This window comes from Capra hircus, chromosome 15 (assembly GCF_001704415.2).
Source record: "Capra hircus breed San Clemente chromosome 15, ASM170441v1, whole genome shotgun sequence".
Classification (NCBI taxonomy): domain Eukaryota; kingdom Metazoa; phylum Chordata; class Mammalia; order Artiodactyla; family Bovidae; genus Capra; species Capra hircus.
In genome coordinates this window covers 35847302-35859849 of record NC_030822.1, presented here as the reverse complement: position 1 = coordinate 35859849, position 12548 = coordinate 35847302, and the positions used below count along the sequence as shown (strand labels likewise).

General features: G+C 48.9%; 1 protein-coding gene across 1 annotated transcript in view; it reads right to left on the bottom strand.

The window, feature by feature from the left end:
• DNHD1 (dynein heavy chain domain 1) overlaps positions 5065-12548 on the bottom strand; it is a 64048-nt gene continuing 56564 nt past the window's right edge. The window contains exons 32-42 of the mRNA XM_018058917.1: positions 10523-10795; positions 10160-10312; positions 9804-9982; positions 8721-9683; positions 8348-8534; positions 8060-8182; positions 7770-7971; positions 6964-7055; positions 6653-6802; positions 5642-6429; positions 5065-5448 (exon numbers count right to left, since the gene is read on the bottom strand). Coding sequence (XP_017914406.1) covers positions 5098-5448; positions 5642-6429; positions 6653-6802; positions 6964-7055; positions 7770-7971; positions 8060-8182; positions 8348-8534; positions 8721-9683; positions 9804-9982; positions 10160-10312; positions 10523-10795 — 3461 coding nt within the window. The 3' untranslated portion in view covers positions 5065-5097. The remainder of the gene's footprint in view (positions 5449-5641; positions 6430-6652; positions 6803-6963; positions 7056-7769; positions 7972-8059; positions 8183-8347; positions 8535-8720; positions 9684-9803; positions 9983-10159; positions 10313-10522; positions 10796-12548) is intronic.

Genomic DNA, 12548 nt, shown 5'->3' with positions numbered 1-12548 from the left:
GCTTTAATGTTAAATTATTTCAACCACTTAAATAATATCCATCTGACACAAACTCTTTTAGTAAGCAGAGTAGGACAGAAAACTTCCCAATTCCTTTTGTGTGAGCCTAAGACAAACCCAGAAGCAAAATTACTAGGACATACTATATTTAATTAATTCCACCAAGTGCTGCCAAATTGCTCCTCAGAATACACCAATATACCCATCTACCAACAATACATAAGGACTCTTAATTTTCCACTCTCAACATTTCCTACATTAAAAGCAATAAGAGTGCCACAGAGAGAATGGATTCTGGAGACAAATGCCTGGATTCCATAACTGGCTCTGAATATTTTATAATCTATAAAGGGAGTAAACCTTTAAAAACTGTGTCACTATAGTATATACCTGTAATTTACATAATATTGTACATCAGCAATATTTCAGTTTATAAAAGTGCAAAAAAAGTTGTTGGTAGAGAGGTTGACTTGCAGGATTGTTATAAAGATTAAGAGATAAGCAATTTGAAAGTGACTATTCCAGTACCTCGCATAAGGCATGTAGGATCTGCTCCCCAGAATGGGTTAATATGTTCAGTCTAAAAGGACTAAACACTCAAAAGACCCATGTCTCTACATCCAGTGCTGGCACCAACCAGTCTTCCATCAGACTCATACTGCCCAGGGATGGGCTAACCGTTCATCCACGACCAAAGAGGGGCCTCCTTCACCCGATTCACATACATCTGGAGAAAGCTATATTCAGTGGGGACACTCGAATCCCCTTCTAATCAATGGCTCAGATCCTCAGGGTTGATGGTCACTTCAGTTCAGTTTAGTCGCTCAATCATGTCCGACTCTTTGTGACCCCGTGGACTGCAGCACACCAGGCTTCCCTGTCTGTCGCCAACTCCTGGAGCCTACTCAAACTCATGTCCATTGAGTCGGTAATGCCATCCAACCATCTCATCCATCCTCTGTTGTCCCCTTCTTCTCCTGCCCTCAATCTTTTCCAGCATCAGGGTCTTTTCCAGTGAGTCAGTTCTTCGTATCAGGCGGCCAGAGTATTGGACTTTGTATTCATCAGTACTTCCAATGAATATTCAGTACTGATACTGATGGCGACTGATGGCAACTGATGGTGACTGTGCTGGATGCTTACTCTATTCTTCCATGCAGAAAAAATTTCAGTGTAAGGTAATGCTGCCTTAGGTTCCATGCAAGAGGATTTGTCATCTTGAAGTTTTTAAAAGTACTCTTATTCAAAATGACATTCCTTGCGTGGCTCTCAAGCACAGGCTGATAGTCATATGGTCTCAAATGGGTCCAGTTTTCTCTCACAAAGTGAGACAAGTATGTCAAGTAGAGTGAGAACTTGAAAACTAAGTAAGGGTACACTTTACCCAAAATAAGACCCAGATATTATTTGGTTGTAATACTACAGACTAAATCTTCTTAAAGAAAGAAATGTATATAAACAATAAAGGTAAAAAAAGGCAAACTGGCTCCGACTTTGTGACGTTGAATAACTGGCTGAATCTATATCTCAGTTTCCTGACCTGTGGTATGGAATAATAATATTATAGTACCTAACTTAAAGCTACCAGGGCTTCTTAGGCATCAGTGGAAGAACTGGCACTTTGTTTTTTTCTGTTTCAAACATTTCCCATATATATGCTATTTCTGAATAAGGATTTTCAAATTGAAAAGCTGAAAAAATTGTTTCAGGTGAGCTGCAGAGCACTAGTCAAGGAAATTTTTGGTCTTTGGATTATTAATGCATATAGAGTACAGAGCCAGATCACAAATTTCCTCACAAATTTGGATACACAGATAAAATTTAGCTCCTTTCTCAATTACTGATCTGATTTTCCTCACACGTCTCACTCCCATCCTCCCAGAAGATGGCTAGAAATAAATTTTGTTCTGTCTCTTAAAGTTTCATTTGTTTGCTTTGAAATACATTCTAAAATTCTGAGCATTCTACCTTTGTTCCTCTCCAAAGTGGCAGCTGGGTGTTGCGAGGAGGGCTTGTGTGGCATTTTGATGTCGGAAGAAATGGGTCCCTGGCCTAATACTGGCTCTTGGGCATGTACACGCTGGAATCCTCTGGGTAGGGTTGGCCTAGTTCCACACCTGGGCGTCCTGCCAGCATTTGCTTCTAAAGCTCATGAATTCGTGGTCTTGTCTTTTTCAGCTGTCGGAACCTTTTGCCCCTCCCTGCCAACTTGGCCTCCTCTCAACAATTCTTGTTTGCTGCTGCAGACCCCAGTGATTCTCTGCCTCATATTCCTTCGAGCTTAACAGATCTCTATTCAGTTTCTGCACTACTCAGGGATCAAGGGACACTTCTTCCTGTCCGTGCCACTCTGCCTTCTTATTGCTCTTGTGGCCACACTAAGTCAGTGTTGCAGAGCAGTTCCCTTCTAAAATCACAGGTAGGGAAAGGAGGAAAAGCCTCTTTGCCCTCAGTTTACTTCTAAAGTCCCAGATCATGTTTGTTTTATCATATTCCTCCCTGCCTTGACTCCACTTCTTCATCCTCCACCCCTCACCCCGCCACCTGATCTCTCAGGACAGAATGGGACATATCTCTTCCCTTTGTCACGTGTCTTACTTCTTCCTTCCTTTCATTGTTTGAGACTTTACTTCCCTAATGAGATTTTTTTTTTTAAATGTTTAAATTTGGGTGTTTGTTTTTGTTTTTTGTTTTTTTTGCCACACCACAGGACATGTGGGATCTTAGTTCCCTGACCAGGGATCAAACCTGGGCCCCATCAGTGAAAACACAGTCCTATTCACTGGACCACCAGGGAATTCCCCCTGAGATTTTAATTTATCTGATAGACAATTTCAGCTGTGAAATTGTTGAATCTGGAATATTTTTACACTCAGTCATTGTATTTAGGCTACACTGTCACTTGCTACTTATAACCTCTACTTGTCTAAGTTGGTACTTATAACCTCTGATTGTCAAAGTTTAATAACAATTTGCTGTGCATAATTCAAGAATGAATTTCAGTCAATTATGCATCAGTAAAGATTAATTTAAAAAAAAAGAAATTCTAGGTTTAAAAAAGAATACATTTTGGTCTAGAGAATGATGTGGATTTATAGAAAATATTCTGGTCTTTCTTGTGTATCACTCTTGTTCCCTGTTCCCAATGGGGAAAATAGTATTGATGGTACATATGGACAGAGGGTTCATTTATCCAAAAGGACTTCTTTAATACTCTGCTAGTCTCCTCACCTGAAGGAATAGCCACGCCCCTGGTTATAGAAAAGAAAAGGGAAGAGTTTCTGAAGAAAGAGGGAGCTTTTGCCTCTTTGCTCAGCCTTTGTTAGGACATCAGTTGCACTGCAGTCACTAGCAAGTGGGGTAACTGAAGAGCTTGTGCACTGATGCTCAGCGTACATCTCTGTTTGCATTTCCTCCCACCAAGTAGCTCGTACCTAGTCATACAGCAAGGGAATTAATTTGTACCTAGTAAACTCTGGAGCCTGGGGGCAGGGAGAGGAGCTGGTGTTGGCTTTTAACTGGTATTGTCTGCTACATTCTAACCCAACTTTTATCCAAGAGGTTTGCGCTGGTGTAGGAAGCAATCACGAAACTAATAATAACTGAACATATCAAAGCAGAATACCTGATTCCCTACCTCCAACCTGTCTCTCTCCCTCTCAAATTTCTCATCTCACTTAATGACACCATGATCCACCCAGTTGCTCAAGTCATCCTAGATTTGCCCTTTTACCTCACATTCAATCCGTCGGTAGGTTCTGCTGGCTTTGCCTCCAGAATATTTCCTAAAATTCTCCATCTCCATGGTTATGATCTTAGTCCAAACTCCATCATCTCGCACTTGATTTACTTCAATAACCTCCAAACAAATCTTCCCCCTTGTTACTCTGGATTTCCTTCCATCCATCCATCCACCCACCATGGGTTTCCCAGGTGGCACAACGGTAAAGAATCCACCTGCCACTGCAGGAGACACAAGAGACACAGGATTTGGTCCCTGGGTCAGGAAGATCCCCTGGAGTAGAAAAGGGCAACCCACTCCAATATTCTTGCCTGGAAAATTCCATGGACAGAGGCGCCTTGCGGGCTATAGTCCATGGGTCTCAAAAAGTCAGACACAACTGGGCACACATACACATCCACCTGCCACAGAACAGCCAGAATGATCTTTGAAAAAGATAATTTCCCATCTAGTACTCTCCAGTAGATTCCTTCTTACACTTTTAAAAAGACAAGCTCATCATCACGATCTGCTCCGGTTTATACCTTTCCATACTTTCGGCTCACTTTGCCCCTCGCTCACAGTGTTACAGCTGCATGTTCTGTCCCTTGAACACCCCAGGTTGTTCTTGCCTCAAGCTCTTTGCATCTCTTGAAGGCTCTATCTGAAAGACAGGTACTCCTAGATTTTCTCCTCCTAGACCTAGCAGATCTACTCCTAGATCTTCAAATAGCTCCCTTTCAAATATTCAGCAAGCCTTCCTTGACCACCCAAACTACATTAACTGCTCCCCTCCAGTCACACTCCAACACATCAGCCTGTTTTGTTTTCTTTATAGCACTTAAAAATCATCAAATTTAACTCATTTATATGACCATTGAATGAACATAGGACCTTGTGTCTTATTTCGCTTTTGTTTCTTCGTATGTGTGCTGAGAATACATCTTGTGGGGATGACTAGCTGGGCAGAATTGGGGCATTCCCAATAGTACTACTAAGTGCCTGAAAAAGTGATCTTGAGTTCTAATGTTCTCCCTTTAAAAATATCCCTTGTGGGTTTAGCACAGAGCTGAGAGCACAGTTGTGAGCTGGGCAGGGATTCAAAGTGCTATGCGTTAGCCATCCTGAGATCTGCCTAGCCCCTTGGGGACAGGACTAACCCCAGGTCCATCTCCCCAGTGTCCCCACACTTGCCTCTCCCCAAGTGCCAGGCACACATCCTCTTCTACCTTCAGTGTGAATAGACCTCCTCTTTCTCAGATGTACACACTGTTTTCCCCTCGGTGTGTCACTTTGTCTGTGTGCACACATCTACCTCCCTTATAAGGCTCAGAAACATTTCATCAAATCAGTCCAACTTTATTTTGGCTGAGGGCTCAGGACAACGGAGGGCTGCACACGTGGACTCTCCTTTGGATGCAGGTGGCGGGGCTGAGCTTGGTAGGCAGGGGCAGGTGCATCAGGACCTTCCTCCTGTGTAGCCTAGTGGTGCCCAGGGGCCCTTCCAAGTACACAGGGCAGGAATACACTGCCAGGCCGCCTCGGGGTGGCAGGTCATTGGCCGCTGGGGCCTGGGCACTGACGCTGACGGGAGGCAGAGGGCTGGGTTGACTGGAGGAGCTGTCTTGCAAGGCCCCTGCTACCGGGTCCCACTTGGCATTGTGAAGCTGCAGTCCAATCAGCAGCAGCCCCATCTCTGGAACCGTGGGATGTGGGCTGTTCGCCACCTGGGGGCGCCAGAAACTGGTCAGGCAAGGCTAAGAAACTAAGGGGTCCCGGTGGAGTCGGATCAGAGAAGCAGGTGAGCTACTGAGGAAGTAGAACCAAGAGGAGCTAAGGTGAGGGGCTTAGCTACACTGCGAGGTGTAACCAGGGATATGAAGGGGCGGAACTGGAAACGAAGGGGTAGCACGAAGATACCTGGAAGTGCAAAGGACTGATCAGCTCCTGACGTTTGTGGGGGAGTTGACAGGAGCTGGAGGTTTGGCAAGCAAGGAAATTGGTCGGGGCGACCACAGCAAAGGTAGCTTCCCAACGCAGGGACAGCAGCAGGCGGCGCGGGTGGCAAAAGGCTGACAGGTGAAAGATGCGCTCTGGTACTTGGGTTCCCACACCCAGGTAGCGAAGCAACAGCTGCCCACGGCGCGACAGCTGTCGCAGCCAGTGCCAGGGCGGCTGCGGCCCGGCAGGCGCGTGGGGTCGCCAAGGCGCGGGTAGGCGGCCAGTCCAGAGAGCCTGAGCCACCGCGGCACAGCGCCGGGCGGCACACGGGGGCGCGCCCTTCAGCTGCTGCAGCAGGCAATCCAGGTCCCTCTGCAGCGCGCCCACCAGCTGGCTCAGTTCCAGCACCTCCGTCTTGAGGAAGCCCTCCAGCGGCAGCGGCGCACTCAGCCCCAGCTCCCCGAACCCCACGCCAGACTCCTCTTGGCGCGTGATCTCGGTCAGCTGAGCCTGCAGTGACTCCAGTCTCCGCTTGGCTTGCGCTAGGCGTTGCCGCAGCCGCCTTTCGGCACGCCGCGAGGTCCCGCGGGCCGCGGGCACCCAAGTAGGTGAACACCGCTGCAGCGCACTCAGAATGGCGCGGCTCTGGCGTCGCAACAGCCAGGTCTGGGAGCCAGCACTCAGTCCGCAGATCCGGGGTTCAGGCGGTGTGGGCAGTAGGTGCATCTGAGCCTTGCACTCCTCCAGAGCATCCAGCTCCTTTAGTTCTTAGGGGTTGGAGAGGAGGGGTGAGAGATAAGACCATCTCTTTCCACCCCAGACCCAAGGAGTAGTAGGCCTTCCTCTGAAACTTGAACCCATCATTATCCCATAACTATGTCAATATCCTCCTTTCTATACCTTTATTGGTACCTTTGTTATATTCCCTTGAGCAAGGTGGCATTGCTGTGCTGCTTCCCGCCCCAACACAGATACCTGACTGCAGCTCACCTGGGCTGGGCATCAGAGTGGCCAGCAGATACTGAGGTGTGTGTGGCTGGGCTCCATTCCCACTGCTGGAGCTCAAGCAGGCTCGCGTGAGGCTAATCAGGACCTCCCTGTCCTTGTCATCTCCCACAGGACCCCCATAGAAAACCGAAGCTGAGGGTGAGGTCAGAGCCCCTCAGCTTCAGTCCCTCCCATTTCCACCACCTCCCAAACCGAAGTAGTAGATTATGTCCCATCTCAGTGCTCCCCCAGCCCACTCCCTTCTGGGTTCTCCTTGGGGCTGGTGACTACATGGGGGACAGGAGGAGTCTCACCGACCAGCTCCCTCATGGCAACACTAGGATTGCTAAGGCTGGCCCACAGCTGGTCTTGGATCTGCAGGACGTGGGTCAGGGTTGCTTGACTCCTGAGGATGGAGAGCAGGAAGTTGGGTTTCAAAACTGTTTATATGCTGAGGATTTTCACATCTTTCTCTCCAGCCCAAACTTCTCTCCTGAGCTTCAGACCCATGAGGCTTACTAGTCATTGCCACTTGGCACCTCAAATTTCCTTTCAACTGAAATCATCATTTCCCCCCACACCAGCCACCCAGTTGTCCAGCACTGAAATCTGAGACTCATCCTTGACTCTTCCTTCTTCCTCACCCCATGATCTCATTTCTCGATACTGCCAGAGCCTCCCAAAACTATTCTGCTTGCCTTCAGCTCACCCCATCTGGTCCGTTCTCCACACTGCTGCCAGACTGATCTTTCCAACAAACGAATGGGATCATGTTTCTTCTATTTAAAGCCCTTTAGTGGCTTCCCACTGTCAGGATCCGATCGGTCCCACAAGCCTTTCCTCTCCCTGCTGCCCCCGAGCATGTCTACCTCAGCCACACTGAAGCCTTCTCTCTCCTGCTAAGCTTAGTTCCCTCTGCTCAGAAAGGCCTCATCTCCTCCTGATCTGCTCTGCTGTCAGGACTCAACTCAAAGCAAGATTCCAAAGTCCTTGGAGAAGCCTTCCTTGACTTCTCCTTGCCCTCATATTTTGGAGCTCCCCAGAGATGAATCCCAGCATGGGAAAAATATTCAGTGTTTGCTGAGCGACTGACAGAGCAGGATGGGTGGGGGTCCCTCACCAGTGCCCCCTGTGAGCCTGCAGCTTCATTCCATAGAGCTGCCGGTGTAGCAGGAGGCCATGTAGGAGAAGCAGAGGCAGCACCCTGCTTGGGGGTTGCACAGAGAGTCCTTGCTGGACTAGCTCCACGCTGTCGACCAGGACATGGCCCAGCTCCAGGGACTGGTCCCAAAAAACAGGCATGGAGTGCTGAGTGAGCACGGCTGGGGAGGAAGGAAAGTGCTGAGTCAGCACAGTGCAGTTGCCCTCTGGGCTCCAATCCAAGAGCCTATGGGGAAGCTCCTTCCTCACCTGGTAAGGAAGCAGTAGCTTCTGCAGACACAGTAAGCCAAAGACGGAAATCCTTGTGGACAGCAGCCACATTCCCATTTGCTTGTTGAGCAAAAAGCAGTTCTAAGTCCAGGTCCGAGACCTCTAGGGGTCAGACATAGGGCTGAGATCAATTGCTGGATAGGGATCAGACTTGAGGCTAAGGGGTCATACAAAGGGGATGAGGGGATAGACCATGAGACCCAAGTTCAAGCTCAGGCCCAAGTGCAGGATAAAGTCCTAGAAGCCATCTCTAGACAGCAAACCCACCCTTGGCTCCATCCAACAGTCCCAGCAAGGGCTGCAGCAGCTCTTTTGGCCAGTGAGGCATAAGATGACAGTTCTCCAGCACCAGCCATTCCCCCCTGAGCATAGCCTTGCGGAGAGAGCTGATCACGATGGAGACTGGGTCCCAGGTTTCAGAGCCCAGAGCTATCACCTTCAGATGCTTCTTCCCCTGGAAACAAACAACAAAATGGCAGAGTAACTCAAAGAGATCCTAGGATGACCCAAAGGACCCAAAGTAATGCCACAGATGACCCAGAAAGTCCCTGAGTAATCCAGAAAGATCCATGAGAATGTTGGGGGTGGGGTGGGCCTACCACCCACCCCAGCCCTACTGGCCCAGAGGCTAGGCTCAAACCTGCTTATGTCTGGCAGCCAGCTTCTGGATAACGGTCAGGTGATGCAGGGTGGCAGTGGGATGACCGGGTGGTGGCAACAAGATCAGTATGGGCTGAGTAGCCCGAGTGTGTTCAAAGGGGATGGTGTGGGCACTCAGGTTTTCATCCAGGGGCCGGCCCAGGAGGCTGGTGGTGAAGGTTGCCAGGGTGCTGACCAGGCACTCAGGTCGCAGCACACGCCACAGGATCAGCTTCTGGAGCAGGCTCAGTGGGTGAGCCCCCGGCCCTGGTGCAGGGCCCAGCACACTGGATGATAGAGAGAGGTAAGCCTGCCAAACACTGGCATGGCCCGCCAGGGATGCACACAGCCCAGCAAATGGGGGCAGCACCTCTAACATCTCACATTCATGCCAGGTTCTCAGCCCTAGCCAGGCTGGTCGAGCCACACCTGGGACTGGTTTTTCACAGCCTATGCTGGAAGAGACTGCCAGTCCAGGCCAGAGGGCCAGCCTCTCCAGCTCCGGCGCCTTCCTTGCCACTCGCAACAGAGCCAAAGCACCCAAGACACCCACCAAGGGTACTCGGGTCAGGCCCAGTGTAGCCACAGTGCTGCCTAGTAGCTGGTGGGTCAGCTGTCTCTTCAGCTGCAGCAGACGGCAGGTTACTTCCTCCCGCCGGTGAATCTCACCCTTTATGCTGTTCAGAGCCCGCTTGGTGGCAGCCAGACAATCCTCTGGACTCATATGGAAAAGTGGTAGTAGGTTCTGCAGTGAGCTAAGAGCCTTTATGATGGTCATGCCATGCCAGACCACACGCCGATAGGGTGCCCACACTGCCACCTCCTTCAGCCTCAGCTCTTCTAGGTCCTCTAAATGGGCATGCAGCCGACACAGCTCCCCCTGGGCCCTCACCACGTCTCGCAGGAACTTGGCTGGTCTCTGACGCCGTGGGCCCTGGAGCAGTAGCATCATCAGCAGCCGCTCCTACAAACAGTCACTTATTGCATAATCTGGTCCTTCTCCATATAGTTCCCCGCTCGGTGACATTCATCTCCACCCCCATACCGGAGCCCATCCCAACCCACAGACTGAATCTCCAGGCACCTCAACAACCACTGCAGCATCCCAGGAGTCCAGGAATCTGACAGTCAGGTCCCACCAGTGGGTCTCGAGCTCAGGACGCTCTGTGCACAAGATTTCCCGCAGCATCCGTTCTTCTAGGATTTCCGTGTTCACACCCAGGTCCAGCACATTCAGCCCCTTCAGCAATTCACAGCCTAGCACTTGGAGTCACACAGGAGAAATGCTTAACCCCTTCCCTTTGGCAGAGCCAGGGGTGAGGGGCCCAGGGAGCATGGCTACTGGCTATGGTTCTGAGCCCGCTCTAGGTCAGAATGAGTGAAGCTCAGGCCCTGGTGTGTCCACAAAGCCTTGCTGGCAACTCACCCACTGGGCCTCACCTTTTTCCAAGGCATTGAGGGGGACAGCAGTACTCAGATAGAGGCAGAAGCCAGGCTGCACCTGGGGTGGGCTCAGCTGTTCCCGCTGAAGTAGCCATTGCAGTTCCGGGCAGTCTAGGCCCAGCTCCATGTTGGTCAGTAGCACGGGCAGGCCTGTGCAGGGGAGACAAGGACACCTTACCCGCCATGTCAGCACCTGGGTGCCCCCATGCACTACGTCTGGCTCCAACCCAGGGTTCTTCCAGAGGATTAGTGCCTGGGGTGAAGGTAAGGGTGGAGGTCAGACTGGGGATTGAGAGGCCTGTGGGGCCACTGAGTAGGGGAGGACACAGGAGACCTTGGGCGGAGAGCACGCGTTCTCACCATGGGCAGCTGCCTCCTGGAGCTGAGGCCCCAGCTCTGGGCTGGCGCCTGAGAAGACTTGGAGGTCCGGAGGGGGTGGGGACTGAGTTCCCTTCTCATCCTGCTGTTCTTTCTCCTCTTGCTCCTGCTGCCCTTCCTTTTTCTCCTTCGTCTCCTTGATTCTCTTTTCTTCTGCCTTCTGCTCCTTTGTTTTATCACACTCATCACTATCATCATCTTCATCTTCCATGTTCTCCTCTTTAGACTCTTTTTTATTTCTCTTAAAGCCCTTCCCTGTGGCAGGAAGATGAAGAGGTGCTCTTCTCAGGGAGGGAATCGGGCTCCTGGGGAGCCCTATTCACCCAAGGACTCCAGCTCATGAAGGAAGGTCTGGTCTGCAGGAAGACACCTTAGGAAAGTCACTTAAGCTCTCTAAGACTCAGTTTCCTTATCTGCAAAATGGGTTGATATTAGTGCATTACTAACACCACATAGCGTTCCTGTGAAGATGACGTGAAACAATGCACAGAAAGCACTCCCCTGGCACCTGGCAAGCACCCAGTAGAGGGCAGCTCCCGGTAACTGTAAAATTCCAGGGAGGGGATCTCGTCACCCCTGAAACTAGCTCCATCTCTGCCTTTCTGTAGGTTGGCTAGAAGAGTCAGTGCATTTCCCTTTTTGCCTGAGCTAATTCTGTCACTAACAACTATACGAGTCACCACTAGCATAGAGATCAGTGCCTGGAAGTATCGATTTGTGAAAGCAAGCCCATAAACCGTGGCCTTGGCCACCGCATGGGCAGTGCTGTGGACCCGGGTTGTTGGTTAACCAACAGCTATCTGCAATCCCCTTCTCTTTGCCTCCTCTACTGCAGGAGCTGGAAAAGATAAATAGTGTTTTGTTTTATATTGGGAAATTTAAGCATAAGTTTTTCAGAAAATTAAGAGTTTAAGAAATGGGCAAATAGAGGTTGCCAGACCCACAATTTGATGTGTTTGTTTCCTATTGCTTGACAAATTATCACAAACTTAACAGCTAAAAACAACACACATTTATTATCTCTCAGTTTAGTAGGTTAGAAATCTGACCAGACGCTCTGCTCAGAGTTATACTGGGCTAAAATTGAGACTAAAATCATGGGTTGCACTGCTCAACTGGGACTTGGGTGTTCTTCCAGGCTTACCATTTTATGGGTTTTGTTTTTGTTTTTTGTTTGTTTGTTTTATTGAAGTACAGTTGGTTTATAGTGCCGTTAGTTTCAGGTATACAGTACAATGATTCAAATATATATATGTGTATTCTTTTTCAGATTTTCTCCATTATGGGTTATTACAAAATATTGAATATAGTTCCCTGTGCTATAAGTAGTCCCTGTTGTTTATCTATTGTATCTGTAGTAGCATACTTTAATCTCTGCTAATTCCAAACTCCTAATGTATCCTACCTCTCCTTTCCCTTTAGTAACCATAACTTTATTTTCTATAAGTATGTCTATTTTATAAATATATTCATTTGTATCATTTTTTTTTAGATTCCACATATAAGTGATATGTGCTATTTGTGCATCTGGCTATCCAGATTTCTGGAAGATTTTTTACTTTTCTGATGAAAGGGACACATACTGGCTACGAGCACCTCTGACATGATGCTTGGAGGGATAGTAGCATTTGATAGCAAATATGGTGGCTTTAAAACAATAGAAATTTATTTTCTTAGTGGCCTTGAGACCAGAAATCCAAAATCAAGGTGTTGGCAAGAATGCACTCCTTCTGAAGGCTTTAAGGAAGATTTCTTTCTTGCCTCTTTCAGCTTTTGGTGGTTCTAGGAGTTCCTTGGCTTGTGGCTACATAACTCCACTGTCTTTCCCTTCACGTGGCCTTCCTCTGTGCACCTATGCCTTATCTTCTATCTCTTATAAGGACACTTATCACTGTATTTAGGCCAGCCCTCGAAATCTAGGATGGTCTCATTGCAAACCCTTAACTTAATTATATCTACAAAGACTCCTTTTCCAAAAAAGATCATATTCATAGGTTCTGGAGGTTAG